Below are 20,865 nucleotides of genomic sequence, written 5' to 3' on the forward strand. Positions count from 1 at the left end.
TCAATAGTTGTGACACACAGGCTCTAGGGCACAGGCTCAGTAGTTGTGGTGCATGAGCTTAGTTGCTCCGCGGCATGTGGGATCTTCCCGTACCAGGGCTCAAACCTGTGTCCCCTGCATTGGCTGGCAGATTCTTAACCACTTTGCCACCAGGGAAGCAGTCTCCTTCACTTTTGAAGGATAATTTTACTGGTTGGTGGTTTCCTTCTTTCAATGCGTAATATTTCACTCTACTCTCTTGGTTGCTTCCTTGGTTTCTGAAGAGAAGTCTTATTGTAATTCTTACCCTTGTTCCTCTGTAGGTAAGGTGGTTATTTCCCTCTGAGTTCTTTCAAGATTTTCTCTTTGCCTTTAATCTTCTGCAGTTTGAACATAATATGCCTAGGTGTAGATATTTTTTATTTATCCTGCTTGGTGTTCTCTGAGCTTCCTAGATCTGTGGTATGCTGTCTGTCATTAATAGGGGAAAATTCTGCCATTAAACTTCAAATATTTTTTCTGTTCCTCTCTTTCTTTCTTCTTCTGGTATTCCAATTATACATGTTACATTTTCTGTAATCGTCTCACAGTCTTGGATATTCTGTTCCACTTTTTTCATTCTTTCTTCCTCCCTGTATTTCAGTTTTGGAAGTTTCTATTGACATATCTTCATACTTCATACTGATTCTGTCCTGAGTCATGTCCAGTCTACCGATGGACCCATCAAAGACATTCTCCATTTCTGTTATAGTATTTTTGATTATTAGCATTTCCTTTTGGTTCTTTCTTAGAGTTTCCATCTCTCTGCTTACATTACCCATCTGTTCTTGCATGTTGTCCATTTTTTCCATTAGAGTCCTTAGCATATTAATCTAGTGATTTTAAATTCAGCCTGATAATTCCAAAATCTGTGTCATATCTGAGTCTGGTTCTGATGCTTGGTTTACCTCTTCAGATTGTGCTTTTTTCCTTTTAGCATGCCTTGTAATTTTTTGCTGAAAGACAGACATGATGTTGGGTAAAAGGAACTGAGATAGATAGCTCCTTACTGTGAGGTGTTATGTTCATCTGTCTAAGAGCTGGGCTGCGCTAATTGTTTGCCATTGCTGTGGTGTCTGAAACTAAAATTTTCTCTAATTTCCTTGTTTTTGTCTCCTGTGTTGTCTTTGAGAGTACCTATAATAAGGTATTTATTAAGCAAGGTCTGAGGCTTATAGCTGTTTTAGCTGTAATCCCATTATTATACAGAAGCCCTACTGATGTGGTAAAATTGGGGGTGGGGGGTGAGGAGCATTCTACTGTCCTATGATTAGGTCTCAGGTCTTTTAGTGAGCCTGAGTTGGGTATTTCCCTTCCCCCACATAGAAGACTAGAGGGGACTGGAGTTGGGTATTTTCTTTCCCTCAGGTCAATTAGGCTTTGGTAAAGCCCCAGTTGGTTAGGCTCTGGTAAAATAGTTTCCCTTGAGGCAGGCCTTCTTAAAGAGAACAGAGAGCTCTGGCTGTATTTCAAAATGGTTACTTTTCTCCTCCTTTTATTCTTGTTGTGACAACAGGAGTGAAGACTTTCAAGCTCTTTATGTGTTGGACCAGAAATCAAAAGTCAGTATACTTTATTATCATCACCGGGAGCTGAGTTACGACTACTGCTGAAATATAACTCTCATTTGTATTCTAATATGCTTTGCATATAATCCTGGTTTTACCCAAGGGAGAATTACAAGACAATTAATATCAAGCAGGTGACTAGCATCCATTCTTTGCCAATGTAAGATAGTGAAGATTGAGAACAGTTATCTATATTCTTTGCATACTTCTCCCAGGTAGCAATGGTATACAGGGGTCCACAAACTACTGCCCAAGGGCCAAATCCTGCCAGCAGTGGAACAAATTTGGCCATCCCCATTCACTAATATGTTACTGATGGCTAATTTCCTAATACAATGGCAGAGTAAAGTAGTTGCAACAGAGACTCTATGTCCTACAAAGCCAAAAATATTTACTATCTGGCCCTTTGAAGAAAAGCCTTGCTGACTCCTGGGTTATACATCCCATACTTTCTTGCACATGTGGTCACTGGTATCGTGTGCCTGTCTGCCTGTCTTTAAACTGTTGACCAGGGATGAGTGCAATGATGACTATGCACTATCTGTTTAATTTTTATTCATCAATTCACTTAATGTACAATTACTGAAACTAAAGATTTCAACTTAGTGGAAACCTTTTACAGCACAGTGTAAATGATGCTATAGCAGAATTATATTCAAATACTATAAAAATTAAAATAAAGGAGTTACTAACTCTACCTGGGGTACTCAAGAATTGAGAATACTAAAGCTCTGCCACAGAGAAGACTTGGGCTTAATATTTTATTAGAAGATATGTCCTTTAAGCCAGTGGTTCTCTAACCTCAGTATCTATCAGAACCACTTGAAAGGCTACTAAAACAAAGACTGATGGTCACACCCCCAGTTTCTGTTACAGTAAATCTGAGGTAGAGTCCCCAAATTTACAGCTCTAACAAGTTCCCAGGTGATGCTAGTATGACCACCATTTGACAACCACTGCTCTAACAAATCAAGTAGCATCATGTAAATACAATTTTAAAGCTTAAAAAGTCTTTTAAAGATAAACTAGTTGCTGTATCTCTCTGAAAGAATATCTAGCAGGCCAAATAAACAAATTAAAAAGGCTCTATGTCAGATAAAAAGGCCCAGCAGACTAGCCTGTTTTATGAATCTGAAATACTTCAGGCCCTCAGAATTATTTTCCTATTTTAGTCATTCCCTCCTTACTTCCCAGATAAATCCACCTCCCTCAGTTACTTGCCCTCACTCACAGGTGGTTTCCTTTGCTGTCTTCAGGCTTCAGTCATGACTCAACAAGTTACCTTAGCCTTGGATCTTGGCTCCCAAAATAAGTAGGTCAAACCTTCCACCAGGACCAAACTTAAAAGAAGCTATCTCCAGCTCAATGTTAAGGGAGTCTTCAAAATTCCAAGTTTATCATTTGGGAACTAAGCTGGGACACAGCTGATCAGTCCAGAAAACCCTAACTAAATACAGCTGACCTTTGAACAATGCGGAGGACGGGCTGCCCAGCCCTGTGCAGTCAAAATTCTGAGTATAATTTTACAGTCACCCTAAGTATCTGTGGTTCCGCATCTGTGGCTTCAACCAACCATGGATGGTGTAGTACCATAGCACATACCTACTGAAAAAATTCCACATAAATGTGGACCCTCCCAGTTCAAACCCACGTTGTTCAAGGGTCAACTCTACTACTGTATACTCATTCATGAAAGGTTACAGAACTGTGTAGTAGTCATCTGTTCAGTATTTTTTAAATGAGGGACAAAACGGCTCTCACTTGGGATATACATCATTTTTTAATCTAAATACAGTGAAAGACATTTGACTAGTAAAACTGAAACTTGAAACACGATTACTTCAGTTTCGCCAATATAATTTAAAAAAAACAACTGCTATAAGTCCTCTATTATGTAAAATGCAGCATGAGTTTAATAACTTTGGGGAGGAAATTACCTCATTAAATATATAAAATACAGAAACATTAATATGTAGAAAAAAATACCTCTAAGAATATAGTAAACAAAAATGGTATTCAGTAGTACCTATTGCTACATGAGAAATAAAAAGATGCAAAAGATGTTGCCCCTAGCTTCAAAGAACTTGTTGTTTATTGAAACAGCACAGGAAAAAAAATTAAGAGTGATTAAGTGCTTAATTGTACAGACCTCAATATACAACATGAGGTCAAGAAAAAACAAATATGGACTAGGGTAGCTAAAGAATGTTTTACAGTACAATAACTTGCGCTATGACTTCAAAATAGTTAAAATGTGATTAAGCAGGATTTGGAGGCAGGGGAGTGGAGATTCTAGAAAAGATACAAAGCAGGAGTGAAAGCAGGACCACAAAATATAAGCCAGACAGTGAAGTGCCTGCTGCACTGAAGTGGAGTTGAATGCTTGTGAACAGCAAGAAGTAGGGCTGGATGTACTGTACAGGACTAGGTTACAAAGGCCTTTGAAACCTGACAAATATTCAATCACGGTACGGGGGGCAAGAGGAAATTACTGTAGGCTTTAGATACATAAAAAAGGATGTTTTAGAGACTGATTTTGGCAGCAGTATACAGCATCATTGAACAGGGGGAAAGGCCAGGGGCAGAGAACAGCTATTTTGCTGCTGTAATAATCCAGGAATGAGAGAGTAAAGCACTTAGCTATGGTCCTGGCAGTAGAAATAGGAAGATAGGGAGAAACTTAAGTGACAAGGCGAACTTGGCAACATGTTAAAATATTGGGCAAGGGATGAGAGAGAAAAATCAAATATGAAGCCAATACTGCTAGCCTTATAGAATGAAGAACACTGGTATCTACTACCAAAAGAACTAGAATAACTAGAAAGGAAAGCAAATTGAGGTGGCATCATGGCATAGAAGAAGGGTTAGTGTGAAAATGCCAAGTTTAACGTGACAATGGTGGCAACCTGTACTCTGGCGAATGAATGAGTAGATGTGGTTAGAGTTGTCTGGTGAGCCTATCTATTTCGTGACTTTAGCAAAGATATAAAAAGAGAAAAAGAATGGATGGCTGAGAAATAAGTGTTTGGATATGCACAATTAAAGAGCATCTAGAGGAAAGCAGCAGAACAGATAAAACATTAATCAGAGGTAAGGTCCCGAAAACAGAGATCCTACATCCTTGCCCATGGAATCCCCAACGCCTGGCAGAGCAGCTGATACAAAGGTGACTCTCAAAAAGGAATGAATGAGAATTTCCTAAGTGCAAAGGAATCTTAATAATCAGAAGAAAAGTTACAAAATGAAAAACAGAGTCTCAGAAAAGCCCACTGAGTTGGCAAGAAGAGCAGGAAGCCAGACTGCAAGAGTTAAAATGGGTAAGGGAGAGGAAAGATCTGAAGGACAGACGGCAGCCTAAAGGGAAGAGCAGCAGGATAGACAACGAGCAGTATTTTACTTGCTTGGATATTTTTCCAAACTAAAAATAATACTTGCTCATTTAAAAAAAATTGGAGAATATAACAAAGCAGAGGGAAAAACCATACATTGTTCCACCACCTAAGTGCAGACACAGTTAACACTTATAAAATATATGTTCAAACTTATTCTACCAAAAATATGAGTGGGCTTACATACCATACAACAGGATAATATGTGAGGGACTGGAGGGAGGGAAAGAGATAAGGAAAATAGTAAAACCACCAGGGGTTAGATTAGCTAGCAATAATTACTATATTTCTTAAACCTTTTCTTAGTGGTCAGAAAAATAGTACTTTTCTGTTATAATTATTATCATCGAGAGTAAAGATTTTTGCATATTTGTTAATAGTTTATGCTATTCTTCCTATAAAATGAGTATCTACATTCTTCATTCACTTACCTAATGACGTTTTTCTTAGTTTTTCTTATGACTATGAATGAGCTCTTTAGGTCTTTGAGGGATCAACTGTTTGTTTTACTGCAAAACCTCCAAGGTTGTTTGCTGCTGATTTAAGGAAGTCCTAAGCATGTATAAAGCCACAGGAAAAACAGCCTATGGAAAAGAACAGTTTGATGATGCTGACAGAAAAGGGGTATGTGTTAAAACAAATTCCCTAAATATATGGACACAGATGAATCCAACGGGGAAAGCAAACTGCCTCCAATAATAGAAAAGTACATAGATATAGATGCCAAGATATAGGAGCCAAGATATGGACTGAATAAGATACATGAGGGACCCCCACATTAAATATTCTAATCCTCTTCATGAAGTGGCATCATTCACTGAGTCAATTCAGGGTACACAGTCCCCTGCCAAGACTGCTATTGGAGCAGTCTGATCCCCTGCCTCAGTTCCACCCACCCTCGTCCTTTTCTTCTCTATTATTACTTTATATTACTGCTTCCACCTCTGTGCATTAAAATTTAGATGAGAGGATTGTGATTGGTGAAAACCCCACTCCTCAGTCAAGCAAACTTTGTCCTAAGCTATTTTCCTCTGATTAGTCTCATTACTGGCAAGGCTTACTGTCATCAACAACTCTGAATCTAATTCCTGACAGTGGGAATAAAGATCTCCCAGTAAGCAAACTGTTAAATGTATCTGGATCAATAGCCCATCCCTTTATTTTTAGCTAAGGCCATGATCCTGAATTTTGCCAAAAAAACTATTATGTCCTCACTGAATCTTTCTCTCATCTAATTCTGTATTTGTTTATACCATTGATTACACCATCACTGCATGTAACAAAATCTTACTTTTGTTAAATTCAATTATGTTGCATACAACTACACACAGAGGGTGAATGTAAGGTAGAGCTAGTGTCATATTGCTTTTTAATCTTCCTATGCCTGTATGTAGTAGACATTAAAATAAATGTGCACTGAATTCAGTTTTCTTTGACCACTTGATTCCATAAATGCAGGATTAGTTGTTGACCTTCTCACTTCTTTGGAACTTGTATGTACAGAATTTGCCCAAACTAAGCTTACTAATATCTTCTACTGCAGAAAAAGGGATCATGCATTTAGTAATTTGACAGTTAATTTTTTGATCATAGATTGCTTATACACAAATGCAGTTAATAAATCTAATGAATGCAATCAAATTAGGGAAATGATTCACTTACATTAACTGAAGCATCTTGTTCAAATACATTTCCCAACCTCCCAGGAGCACCAACTTTGCTCCAAGCAAGATATCACTGAAGTGACACTCTTATCCAATTACATTTTTAAAATTTCATGTATACTGCAAAAACAATGGCAAGTTCTTGGCTCTCCCATATACAAATAATATTATTTTACTGTCATATTGTAAACTACTTATTATGCAGTGATTGCTTTGTTTCAGGTATATTCGGTCTCTGAATTCCTATAAACCTTACATATTGGAAAATGAGAATGTTTCATTTAAATTCAGTAAAAATTCACTAAAATGGATTCATCTCAGGTAAGGCCAGTCTAAATTACTGAAAAAAACTAATTTAGACACTTTAGATCATTGTTCCTTAGGAGTTGGGAGAAGTTTCATGGAAGCAGTAGCATATGAGTTGGATCTTAAAGTTAGACACTTACATTAACAGAAAAAAAAGAAGGGTTTTTAAGGTAGCAGGTAAAAAGACCAGCACAGGCATAAGCAGAGAAACAAGATAATGAAAGCAAAGAAAAAAGGGTTATGGATAAGACAAACTGAAGTAGCCACTTAATACAGTAATCCCCTGTTCCCATCTTGAAGCTACTTAGCAGCAAAAGATCATCAAAGCAGGAAAGCCACAGAAAAATAAAAACACAAGAAAAGAATGAAAAACACAAACCCAAGTGCTCTACATGTTTGGTTTGTATCTTAAAATTAGGAATCACAGATGGCAACCCCAAAGCTCTAGGGAATCATCCTCCAAGATAACCAATAGTTCTGATGCTTTACCTATAACACAGCTCAAATTCTAAAAATCACGGATTTCAGAAAGAAAAGGGGAGGAAATATAGGGCATATGTACCATCACTTCCTATTCCCATGCCCTTCGTAGGCATCACTCATTAGTCAGACTTGTGGCATGCAAGTTCAAGTCCATTTGAATCCTGTGTCGAAATGAGTGTAAAGGTATCCTTTGCTATCTGAATCCTTCCTATCCAAACCCAGACCACCACAAACAGGTTCAGGATTTTTTTTTTTTTTTTTAAGATAAAGCTATTTGGAGGAGACGGTATTTCCCACCATATTTACTCTTGCTTCCCCAAATTTCAAAACATAACAGATTCGGAACCTGTCACTCTGACCTCTCACTCTTCAAATTAAGAAACCAAATAGGGTACAAACAGCAAGGAATACACCTGTATGTTTTCAGTTTGTTCTGAGATACAAAACCTCACCTCCCACACATTCTTGTAATATATATAGGAGCTCCTGTAACAGATGCCTGATAGAGGTATTGTGCATAATTAACCAAACCTCATTGTTTTCTATTTCCTCTTATGAATAGGAAGTACACAGTCCCTGACACAGAAAAAAGTAAACGTCTCAAGAAAGAAAAATTAAATCATGTTTTAAAGTTTTTATTCATGTGGGTTAAGGTTAAGCGTTAACTACCTTAATCTCATAGTCAGCAATCAAGTGCATTAAGGCTTCAGAGCTTATTGTTCCTTGTTTATTATCCTGCCCAGGGCAGAAAGAGTCTTCCTCTTATTGGCCCATGTTACTCTTCTTTAACCTGAACTTTTAGAACCTCAAGGAAGCAGAAGAGAAAGCAACTAAAAAGACCAAATGCAGGGGGCTTCCCTGGTGGCGCAGTGGTTGACAGTCCGCCTGCCGATGCAAGGGACACGGGTTCGTGCCCCGGTCCAGGAAGATCCCACGTGCCGTGGAGCGGCTGGGCCCGTGAGCCATGGCCACTGGGCCAGCGCGTCCGGAGCCTTTTCCCCCAATGGGAGAGGCCACAACAGTGAGAGGCCTGCGTACCGGGGGGGGAAAAAAAAAAAGAGAGTGGAAAAGGAGGCACTTGACAAAGTGGTCTAGTTTGGTCAGAGATACAGAGTATCTTACTGTCTCATTCTTTACAATACTTATAAAGAACACTCTGTCACAACTACAAATTAAAATGCCTACCCTTGATGAATAAAGTGGTGAAGCTCAACTTAACACTCAATTTTCTGAAAAGAATACACACCTTTCTTATTTACATAACCAAATTTACAATATAACACTCTCTACTGCCTTAAAATATTATATTACTACAGGAGAAAAGTTCCTATGTGACATGCTCTTAAGTATTGAGTACCTCTTCATAAACAAAACAATCACACAAATAACCCCCCTAGTGCAATCTTTCAAGTAGCAGTTAGTAAACTCCCCAACAACAGGGAGTACTACATAGTCTCACATATTTTTGCATAATCAACAACAGCTCTTAGAATACATTAAATGTAATACATGTTCAATAAATATTTGCAGACTGAATCTCACATAATAGAACTCTTGCACAAGGTAACAATAAGTGAATCACACCTTCAGGTAATTCTCCTGGGCTAGCACCCAAGGAAACCCGGACAAAACCTAACAATCTGTCCATTGAAAATGTTCTGCTGATTGCTGATTAATTAAATGTTAGTCTTTCACTGTACTTATGGGCTGCTTTATTATTGCTGTCAATATTAATTTAGTAACAGAGCCACAGAAATTTAAGTTAAAGGAACTTGCAGGGTCATCTGGTATAAGCCTTTCATTTTGTAGACAAGGAAATGAAGGGGTCTACTTTTCCCATGCTTTGGCACTTGTCACCGCATTCCCTGGTCCTCTAACTGAATGAAAGAGAGGTTTTATTGCACATTTTTGCTTAGGTTAATATTACATGTGAATGGGCATTCCTCAAATGCCAGTCTCTAGAATAGTACTTTGTATACAGCAGGTACTCAGGTGAGTACTTAAACACTGTTCTTGCTTAAAGTGTTCAAATTTGAGTGAATGACAATGCTCATTTTCATTTGTACAGTTTTAGTGTGTAACATTTTTCTAATATAAAAAGTGATTTGAAGCAAGTTTTTACTCAAAGCATCTTTCATAACAAATAAGATACTTCTGCCTTTCCTACCACTGTGAAGTTCATTTCCCCCAATAATACCAAAAACTAATAGTGACACAGAAACCAAATCAGTTCTGCACATTACATCATTCAAGACACCTCCCAATGGGGAGAGCAAACTGGTCAATTATTTATACACACACATAATCAGTACCTAAGTTAAACGAGGCCATAAAGTTGAGGGGTTTGAAACTGCTTAACTTGCCTTTCTGAGCAATAGGGAAGACAATTTCATCAGTTTCTGATCATAGAGGAGAACAAGGAATTGCCTTCTTTCTGGAATCAGAAACACTTAGTGCTAGGATGCACCATCACAGCTGGCCTCAATATAGACAAGCTAAAAGGACCCTAAGTCTTTGGTGTGCTTGGTATGGAAGATAGGTTGAACTCAGGGTAGGTGACATGTCAAACAACTAATCAAAATATTTAAAAGCCAGATGATGTACTAGTCAGTCTCTAATTTTAAAGCAAAATGAAAATCCTGGGCTTATGGTTAAAGTAAACTCTAAAGTCATGAGCTTTATAGCAAATGTTTCCCACTGAAGTTGAAGAAACAACAACTGTTTCTTAGAGCTAAAAACTGCCTGTCCCAGAACCAAGGACAAAACTGAACTACAGAGTTATATGACAGGGGACAGAAATCAGAACAAATATGGCGCTAATAAGAAAAACGTATGGATCGCCGTACCTTGCTCGCTGCAACTAAGAAATAAGAGAGTAAAACAAAATTGCTCAATTTGGGTTTAAATTCTAAATCTAAAATGTACCAGATTCATACCTCTGTATGACTTACAGGATTAAATAAAGACAAGGAACTATAGCCACAGCACTGCTCCCAGGATCTGACAATGAATCAGAGGAGTCCTATAGCTTCCCTGTCACTCAATTTATCTCTTTCCATAAAGTGTGTAGAATAATGACACATCATATAAAACTGTTTTAAAAAAATGGTTTTTAAGGTCTTACTTGCAAATAGTTATATAAATAAAAATAATAACTGATAATAACGAATTCTTTTAAGAATCCCTGAATTTGTTGAGTAAATACAGTATTAGAACATTTTCTACAATGAAACATCATGATTTCTTTTGAATTTATAGGTAAATGTTTGTCGTCCATGTGACAGTCTAATTCCAAATATGCTAATCACTCCCAACCATGCAAGTATGATTATTCTTAAACATAACTAATCACAAACAGGCAGAGCGATTTCAAATGCAATTTTTCCACAGTAATTTTATTCTATCAGGGTTTCAGGAAAAACTGCTTTAAAAAGGAAAAGAAAAGCACTTAAATTCTTTTGGTCTAAATTAAATACAAACATTCTTTTTTTTTTTTTAACTGTGAAGACACTGGGAGATAAGAGGAAGGAAAAACTTGCTTCAGTATTCTTTTTTTAGGTAACCAAAGAGGGGTGCAATGTAAGTTAAAGAAGTTTGCAGTGAGGTTAGATTGTGGCTTTGTTTTAGGCTGCCAGTATGAGTTTTTACTTAGAAAAAATGCATGAGTTACTAGCTTTCCTTTTTTAATGAAAAGTTTATATTAGAATTCTATTATTTTCTATTACTTACAAAATATAAATACTATGTTATAGCATATTCAGTATTAAAACACACCTCTGCAAATAAATCTCCTTTCAAGTGAGTTGTGTAAGTGATCTGGACCTCTGTCTGTGGAGTGGGAATAAGGAAGATCAAGAAAGGTACAGGCTCCTTACATTGGACTTAAGCTGATAATACCTGTAAATATATTACACAAATACTACAAGACTATCAAGTTATCGAGTTAGTAACTTTATTTTGTAGAACTATCTTAAAAATACATTATATTTCCAATTCTTAAGAAATCTGGTTCCTGATGTTAATCATTAAGTACCATGATTTCAACTCTGAATACTTAATATTTTTTCCAAAGACTCATTTTTAATGCTTGAAATAACCATGGACATACTTTTATCTAACAGTATTTTAGTTTAATAAACAGAATAGATGAATTATGAACTGAGATAATAAATAATTCATTATCTAGCTAAAGGCCTACATCACATACTGTATATTTGTAAAATAGGAGGACAAGTTCAGACTTGTTTGTGACTTGCCAAGTCCAATAATTTAGAAACTATGATCAACCTAAATGCAAAACCCTTCTGATAATTATTAAATGCCACATTTCTGTTTCATGCAATTTTAAATTCTCATCAGTAATGATACCAAAGGTTGATATAGGATGTACTACAAAACTGATAATCTTTCAGAACATTATCAAGTGATAAAATAATTGGTAAAAAGATATTGTTGCTTCAAAAAAATGTGAAATGAGATACCTAAAGAACTGCACTCTTACCTATTAAAAGTCATTTTAATTTTATACACATACACACACTATTTCTTAGGAAGAGACTGTGGTGAAGGAGCTTTCACTTTCTAATGTCATTATTTTATATAGTCACTTGATGAATAACATAAATCCAGTCTTGCGGAGCAGTGGCTATGAGTCTATATATTACATAGTGCCACTAACGTTGTTTATGATCCACAAATGTTGTCTAAAGTTTTAAATATAAAGAAATGATTTTTGCAAATAGGATTTCTAAAGCTGAAAATTAAATGCTACTAAGTGTGCCAGTACAATTTTAAAATGAAGCTATAAAATTGTACATTTGGGAATTAAGGTGTTTGTTGTCAGTTTTTCTTTTCAGAGCAAGTACCAAAAACTGAAGCACACTGTACTTCAGAAGTTTTTCTTACATTAAAATCAGCGCAGTTAAGTCGTAATGGATGTGTAAATATAAATTATCAATTAAAGAATAATTAAATCACATGATTTACCAAAAAGAGCACCACTCCACTATCATTATCATTCAAACACTTCAGTCCACTGCCTATACAACTTATTCATATTTTAAAAATATAAGGTGAAGGTTCCTCTCCCCTATTTTTCTCATAATAAGTTAAAACATATACTTACTAATTCAACTTTCAAAATTTGCCTTTCTTAAAAGATTTTAGTCCTTTAACTTGGATGTCCCTTACCTGAATGTAAAAACCAAAGTGCTCAATTCAGATTTCAGAGACACTAGTTACATCAAGTTAATAGGGGGGAAAAAAACCTGGTTTCTGGAAACCTTGATGGTAAGGAGATTAAGCATCTCTTCCTTTAAATTACAGCTTTAAAAGGGGGTAGGGCATCCATCGAAGAATAAAGCCTTCTCTCTCTCTCTCTCTCACATGCACACACACAAGGCAATCCTATTTATCTGACCTATTCAAATTGCCACAGCAGGACTATTGTTAACCCTAAAAAATTCTCCTTTAAAATATTTAAACTTTATTTTAAAATTAAAACTGAAAGCAAGATACTCAGTTGCCAGCTACTGTGCAGTATGAAACTATTAAAGCCTGCACTGACCTACTTCACATTATCATCATGACAATATGGATATATGCCAAGAAAATAATGAAATTACTATATAACAAACTTTAATTTTGTATTCAAAAATTGTCACTGTTTTTAAATGTGTAAATATTGTACTGCAATGCCAGTTGTTTTATGATACTTTTTAAGTTGCAATATAAAAAAAGTAAGGAGTTTTGATATTTCAGTAATCATATTCAATGATGAACATGCAAGATCTCATTTTTAAAATCAGAGCTTTTTTAAACACCACATTTAATTCTATTTTTAAACTTCTATTAAAAGCAGTCTCTTAGACTAAACTCCAAATAATACTTTCCATTTTTAAAATAGCACTACACTTTTTAAAACATGTCAGTTAATGAAGAACCCTACAAAAATAATGCAAGTTCCTGTTCAAAGAATATTTGCAATGGCTCTAACAGAGGACAGACTTAAGTCAGTGTATTTAATTATTAAAAGACTGCTACCAGTCTTTCAGAGTTTAATCTAATGTTGAAATATTGGAAATTCTCATACAAGAAAGTATAGGAATAGCAAAGGATATTTCATCCATGGTTTCTAAAAAAAGACACATGAAATGGCAACACATTTATTTTAAATTAAACACATCCTTTTAACTTAGAAAATCACTTTGCTGTGTAAACTACCGCCTTAAAATATCTCATAATAAAGAAACGCTTTCTTCACAATCAATGCAAAGATTAAGATCCCTGGAAGAGAATTTTAATCTCAGAATAAAGAAGGCAAAAACATCCAGAAACAGCAGCTAAACCAACTGAAAGGAAGAGACACATTAGGTTTTGTGCTGCATATTAATATTCTTACGCACAGTGTCTGTTTGGTGAAAATTCACAATACACTTCTTCCTCCCAGTATGACTGCAAAAAGGAGTAAACACATTTTACATTCCTCAGTCCCAAATTCATGCTACCATCATGCACCATGACTTAATTTCGACCTGTATTCCTCTTACACATAAGTGAAAAACATAAATGACTTGTTTATCTGCACTCGAAATTGAGGAGGGGGTAAAAGCATTTTTTGGCTCCGGAGCCCAGGGGCTCATGCAAAGTCCCCACACCTCCAGAGGTCCTATGAATATGCACCCGACTTTGTGGAGACCCCCATTCAATGAATGCATCAGCCGCCTCCTCGGCTCCCTTGCCCGCCGCCCCCCACCCGCTTTGCAGCAGAAATGTGCCTGGGCTTTTTTACCCCAGCGATGGAGGATCCTCTTACCAGATGGAGTTCTTGATCCTGTGTTGCAGCGCGCTGGCCTCTGTCCCTGGCAGCCCGGGCACAAGGGCTGGCAGAGCCACCCCCGAGTTGGGGGCGCTGGGGGGAGGCTGCTGATGGGCATCAGGCTGCTGTGGTGGCGGCTGTTGTTGTTCCTCTGCCATCGCTGCTGGAGGGGGGGGAGGGAGGGAGGGAAGATGGGGGTGCGGGGAAGGGTGAGGGAAGAGACGGGGAGGGGAGGACGTAGGGGGAGAGGAGGAGGGGGAGGGGAGGAGGAGGAGGGGGGAGGGGAGGAGGAGGAGGACGACGAGGAGGAGGAGGAGGAGGAGGAGGAAGGAAGCTGGATAAGCTAGGCCTTTACCCCAGGGCTCGAGTGAGTCGCTTTCGCCTGCCGCCTGGGGGACATCACCGGGGAGACCGAGCGGCTCCTTACGGCCCGGGCGCTTCACCGCGGGAGAGGCATGGCGGCGCCCCTCAGCCCCCCGCCGCCGCCGCCGCCGCCTCCTCCCGTCAGCGGCCGGGGCTTGGGGGGTGTGAGGAGGGGGCGTCTGAACACGAGGTGGGGGGGCAGGGCTCCCCCAAATCCAAGGAGAACGGTTGCTCAGGGACCTGGCGTCCTGGCCTTCCTTTCTTGCCCCCGGGGCTTTCTACTCCGGCGGCCCCGCGCTGCTGCAGCCCCAGGCTCGGCTGCACGCCACTCCCCACGCCGCCGCCGCCGCCGCGGCCACCGCTGCCCTGCCAGCCCCGGAGGCAGCCCAGTGCGCGCAGCCGCACTGCAGCCAGGCGCAGACGGCAAAACACCTACCGCTCGGCCGCGGGGGGGGGCGTGGACCAGTGTGTGCGGGATACGCGCGAGGGCGCGGGGGGCCGGGAGGGGGCCGCACGGGCGCGGAGGGCGGGCGCGGGCCAGCGGGGCCCGGAACGTGCGCCGCCGGGGCCGAGGAGGGGACTGGCCGAGCTGGTGGAGGAGAGCAGGAAAACGTGGGGGAGGTGCTGGCGAGAGAAAGAGAACTTGCGTGAGGAGGAGGAGAAACCAAATTTAACATTTGGCGTGGAAATGGGATTTTTTTTTTTTGCATCCTCCAAGCAAGTAAAGTGAAATCAATCAACATTATCCTCCCTCCCCTCGGCAAGTGAGGATTACTTTCTCCTTGGGTAAAGGAAGAGAACTGAAGCAGGTAAGAGCATAAGCTGACTTTTCAGAAGCCCCCAAAGAAGAACACCCGTTGGAATTAACCACCCTTTAGGTCATTCAGTCTTGAACGGAAATCGCAAGGCAGGAGCTGGGTTGAGTGCTCCTCGGTCGGGCATTCAAAGCCCTCCAAATCTGGCCCCACTTTAGCTATCCAATCATAGCTGCCTCCATCCCCGTGCAAGAACTCCCGGCTCCAATCAGTGAAGTCTCCATGCCATTCTCAATGCGCCGCAGACTCATTCTTCCTTCGTGCTTTTGCTCGTGCTCTTCCTCTCACCTCCCTCCCCACCCCACCCCCTTTCCTGGATTGCCCTCCCTCCTCCTCTATACCGCTCTCCAGCCAACCCAGGCTCTCGGGCACAGCTCAAGTCGAGGCTTGTCAGGGTCCCTGGCAGCCAAGGCCCCTGCCTGTCTCGGAAAGAAACGCGTGTAGTTCTCACAACATGGAGGCTCAGGCTCCAGCCACAAGCTCCTTCCTTCGGAGCCAGTTGAACCCCTGGACGCACTCTCTGCCCCCTCCCACGCTACTCATCCTTAAGAGCTAGCTTTGCCCACCAAGAGTAAGACTCCCTGCCAGAAACATGCAAGTCCCCTTTAAGAGCAGAAGAATTGGCTTTTCTAGGTGGGGCTGATCAGGGAGGCCTAAACTGCCTGGGTGTAGAAGACTACATACAGCCAAGGCCTCTGGCACCAGATGGAACAGCTGCTCAGCTCACACTGACCTTTCTATGGGCCTGTGGGTGTTATGAGCTATTCTGCTTTAACTTTTCTGACAGTTTCTATCAGGTTTCTACCTGTCAGATTCTCTGGCCACTTTCCTGCAGTGCTTGGACTTTGGGCAGTGAGTCCCTGCCACCTTTTAGACTCCTCCTGGGTGGGGAATCTGATTGGCTTGGGTTTCTTGGCCTTTGGAGTTCTAGGTTCCCTGCCTTGGCCTGGAACCTTTTTGCTTTTGCACCACTGTGCCCTCAGGCCTGACTCACAGAATCCACTCCCAGCTTCACCCTGAGTTCTTGCACGTGGTGGGAGCAGGAGGACTAGGAGGGAGGAAGGACACCTGCGTGCAAGACAATTCTAAGCCCCTTGGATTCCTTTGCACCCTGAAACCCACCGCACTGACTCTGCCACACAAACGAGCCCCCATTTTCTATAACCTAGGGTCACTATTAGCTTAGCCATTTTTAGAAAATATTAGTTGTTTATGAATTCATTTTGCATATGGACCCTTGTGTTCTATGTAAAGACAGGCTCTTTTTTTTTTTTTTTTTTTTTTTTTCCCAGTACGTGGGCCTCTCACTGCTGTGGCCTCTTCCGTTGCGGAGCACAGGCTCCGGACGCGCAGGCTCAGCGGCCATGGCTCACGGGCCCAGCCGCTCCGCGGCACGTGGGATCTTCGCGGACCGGGGCACGAACCGGTGTCCCCTGCATCGGCAAGCGGACTCTCAACCACTACGCCACCAGGGAAGCCCTAACATTCTTTAAGTGACTCAAATAGTAAATGAGGGAGCCAGGATTTGAATCCTGAAGTCTAATGCCAGAGCTTACAAGCCTTGGTGAAAATGAAGTTATACTGAAAAATCTTGAATGCATATCTAAGCTGTATATCCATGGGGAAGATGGAGGGAGTAAAAAGGCATTGGGGAAAGTCGCAAAGTCCCCCAGGTTCTAATTTTTTTTACCTTGCCAAGAGAGAATGATGGCTCCATGTTGCCACACCCTGGGAGGGGGAGACCCTAGGGAGGAGGTTCATCCAAGAAGGGTAATGTATCTGAGACTGCCAAACGCCTTAAGAAAAGGAAGCTGAGAGCCAAGACGTTTCTTTTAAATTTACTACCGGGTGTCACACAGGCTGACTTCCCGACTGCAATTTTTCAGTGTTTTAAAAGAGCATGTCATCCCAGCAGCCACTAGAGGGCAGAGCAGAGCCGCAACCCTGAACTGCCCTCTAGCGGCGGTGCTGACGAGAGGGCATTGTTGAGCCTGTGGGCCCTCAAGGGCCCACGAGGGGTTGACATCTGGGACTCTTAGGTTCAACCAGCAATGAGAGGGGTCGCAGATAATGTCAGACTTAAGAGATCTTATTGCCAGAATGGACATCCTTGCAGGGAGGCTTTAAAGAGTCAGCCCCCACTGCTCACTTAAAATCTGGGAGTAGAGTGTGTGTTTTGTTACCGTCTTCCGAGAGGGCGGTGAATACAGTTATACCAGTAGAAACCTAAAAGAAATCCGATGAAGTTATTCAAAATCGTGGGTGGGGACTCAAGCCAAACCCAGATACCTTGAGTAAAGGTGGCAGCGTAGCCATGGTGCTTCTGAAATTGTGTTTGCCCCCCTCTGGTTATGAAACTCTGTACTAAGGTCCCTCAGGGACCCAGAATCAATGTGGCTGATTTCCTCAGACCTTCAGTTTGACTCAGTGAGAAGTAGCGGAAAACATTATGGTGAACATGAATTTTCAAGAGAATACACTAAATTTTGAGCTTCTGTTCCTCAACCCTGAGGAGTATAAGTCTGTTCTCTCTGGGAAAGTATACTCCCGTAGAAAATTTTGAGAAACACTGATGTAGTGGGGAAGAAAGACTCCAGTCTGGGAGTCAGAAAACCTAGGAATTCAAACCCTCTGTTTTCATCTCTATAAAAATGAAAATCATGACCTACCTCACAAGGTTATTGTGAGAAACACATAAGGTGATACCTAAACCAGGGAAACGCTATACACAGAGAAAGACAATCTATAAGGTGGATCATGAGCACCTCGAAGCCTTATTTTATCTTAGTAATCCCGGGACACAATTCCTTACTCCTGGGTGTTCATATTTGTTGTACTGAGTAGTCACCTAACCTTAATTTTCTTAGCCCAGTACGTTATACCATCTTGCTCTCTTATGTCTAAACTTTGTCTCCTTTATGAAACTAAACTTTGTATACTGACCAGACTGTAATACATATGTTTATCATACATTTATTATATCCCATACATAAGGGTGTCAGGCACTGAAAATATAAATAAATAGATAGGTAAGACCTGGTCCTAACTTGAAGTAGTTTACATTCTGGGGAGAAGAGAGACCTATTAATATATATTAGTTACACAAGATGATGAGTATAGTGAAGGGAGGGATTGGTCCTGCTCAAGGTAAAAGAGCTTTTGGAGAAGGCCTCTTGGCTATCATTTGAATGGGGTCTCATCGGGTGAATAGAAGTTCAACAGGCAGTACACTGAGGGAAGATGGTTTCAGGTCAAGAAGCAGCATGAACACTGGTGTGAAGCCATGAAAGGGCACATGAGATGAGTGCATAATGCAGAACCCAGTGTTAGCTCTGTGCTCAGATCCTTAATGGAGTGTATAGGGGAGGGAAAGGAGGGCAGGGAGACACAGCACATTTTACTAAATGTTACTCTGTGTTATTAGTTACGATTGTTCTGACAAAATGAGGCCTCAAATAGGCTCATCATTGGTTAAGTGCTTAAAGTGTACATTTAATTTCCACCAATTATGGTGGTTTACAGATGTGGAAAAGATCAGGTTCTACCCTCTTTTCCTTCCCCTCTTAAAAACAAAGGATTCCCTCATCCTCTTTTCCTTTATCATTACTTTCTCTGCCTTCTTCCATTGCAAACTTTTCCCTCTAGGAGCTGAAAGTAGAATATGTAATTACCTACATGTTATTATTTAAGGGAACAGGGAAGAAAGGCTTTCCATCTCCAAAAAAATCTTTCTGTATCAGAAAGTGATGATTAATTTCTTTGGACTAAGCTCTTGTCTTTCAAAATGCATGTAGTACAAGGGGAGCTGATGTATTAAGTTCCAGTGCTGTAATGTAATTGAGTTTTCAGTCTTTTACTAGCACTGGAGGGAGGGAGGTGAGGGCAGTCAAGAGGAAGCAAGATTACAGAAGAGGGAGGTTGGAAGGCTCAAAACCAAGTGCCTATTGGCAAATTTGGTTAAATTTTCTCCATGCCATACTTACTAATGTTAGTATGATGTGAAAATATGATTTCTCCTGTTAGAGCACAAATATTCTATTATGTCATCAAAACAATGGTTTGTTAAGGGGAAGTAGCCTAACTATTCAAATACTGGGTAAGGCAGCAAGGTGTTAACAACCCTGTCGCTACCTGGCTGTGTGACCCTATCTATACCAGTCATTCTGTCAGGTCCCTTTACTTACTTCTAAGGATTATTGGGATAAAGTTCTCGTAATGTACTTGGCTCTTCAAGTGAAAGGTATTATGAAAATGAATGCCAGATACTGCTTTAATTTCATTTAGAAATTTTCCACTGGTGTTACAATACACGTTTATGTTGTGACCTGCATTCTCTTTATATGAAAGAAAGTTCAAGTTAATATCATCTGTCTGAATTTAAAAGAAATGTTTACTTTTACTTGGGGCCAGAAAGGTCCTAAGTAGAAATTTGATATCTTGGAAATTCAGGCCAGCAGCAGCTATGAACAGAAGCCGGTAAAGGAAAAGCATATTTACCTAACCCTAAAAGTGACAGTAAAAAGACACTAGAGCCAGTCCTACAATGAGGAGGTCAGCACTGGTGCAGTCTGAACTGGTAGAGCCTAGTCAGTAACCCACAAACTCATCATTCCTCAGTTCAAGACAGATTTAAGTCCCTCTTATATACTAATTATTATGCTGAAACCACAGAAAGATTTAAAAATAAGTGGTAAGGGACTTCCCTGGTGGTCCAGTGTGTAACACTCTGCGCTCCCAATGCAGGGGCCCCGGGTTCGATCCCTGGTCGGGGAACTAGATCCCACATGCATGCCACAACTAAGAATCCGCATGCCACAACTAAGAAGTTCGCGTGCTGCAACTAAAGAGCCCACATGCCTCAACAAAGATCCTGAGTGCCACAGCTAAGGCCCAGCACAGCCAAAATAAATAAATAAATTACAAAAAATAAATATTAAAAAAAATAAGTGATAAATACAGTATTGTTCTAATCTTCAAGAAGTTCATAATCTAATTGGAACATAGACATATCAGCCCACACATATTTTTAAACATGAAGTGAAAATGCAGGGGACAAACAAAAAAATAAGTGTGTGCCAGGATAATTTATTGAGCTATTAATTTGGTTTATGTTCTCCTTATATTTTCCCTCCTCTCCATTCCAAACATGCTTCAAGGGAGTTTTGTGTTTCTAGGCAGAAAGAAGTTGACAGGAGCTCCATATTAGACCATTCCAGGGGGCACCACTCACATTGTAATTGAAGCCTCCTGGACCACAACTCCTTAGGATGCACTGTCAATGTTACCCCTGGAGTTGTGCCCAGCAATTTGCCTTTCAGTTTCCTTGCTCCTAGAGGGATTTTGCTAGGGGGTTCAAGAGGTAGGGGCATCTGGTGAGGAAAAGGAGGAAAGAGAGAGAAGGAAGGAGGGGTTGTGCGTAGGTGGAACTGTTGCAAAAGAAAA

General features: G+C 40.4%; 2 protein-coding genes across 4 annotated transcripts in view; one reads left to right on the forward strand and one right to left on the reverse strand.

The window, feature by feature from the left end:
• The window catches only part of RFX7 (regulatory factor X7), a 157,630-nt gene extending 142,953 nt beyond the window's left edge, over positions 1–14,677 (reverse strand). Inside the window, exons 1-2 of one of the 2 annotated variants that reach the window (XM_081227367.1) lie at positions 14,601–14,677; positions 14,243–14,408 (exon numbers count right to left, since the gene is read on the reverse strand). In XM_081227367.1, coding sequence (XP_081083493.1) covers positions 14,243–14,403 — 161 coding nt within the window. In that variant the 5' untranslated portion in view covers positions 14,404–14,408; positions 14,601–14,677. The remainder of the gene's footprint in view (positions 1–14,242; positions 14,409–14,600) is intronic. The other variant, XM_081227366.1, reaches the window with a different exon arrangement.
• The window catches only part of TEX9 (testis expressed 9), a 221,453-nt gene continuing 215,128 nt past the window's right edge, over positions 14,541–20,865 (forward strand). Inside the window, exon 1 of one of the 2 annotated variants that reach the window (XM_081227396.1) lies at positions 14,541–14,612. The gene's annotated coding sequence lies outside the window, so the exon portion shown is untranslated. Of the gene's footprint in view, positions 14,613–15,330; positions 15,418–20,865 lie in introns of those variants that run through there. The other variant, XM_081227395.1, reaches the window with a different exon arrangement.

This window comes from Mesoplodon bidens (assembly GCF_964165515.1).
Source record: "Mesoplodon bidens genome assembly, chromosome: 3".
Classification (NCBI taxonomy): Eukaryota; Metazoa; Chordata; class Mammalia; order Artiodactyla; family Ziphiidae; genus Mesoplodon; species Mesoplodon bidens.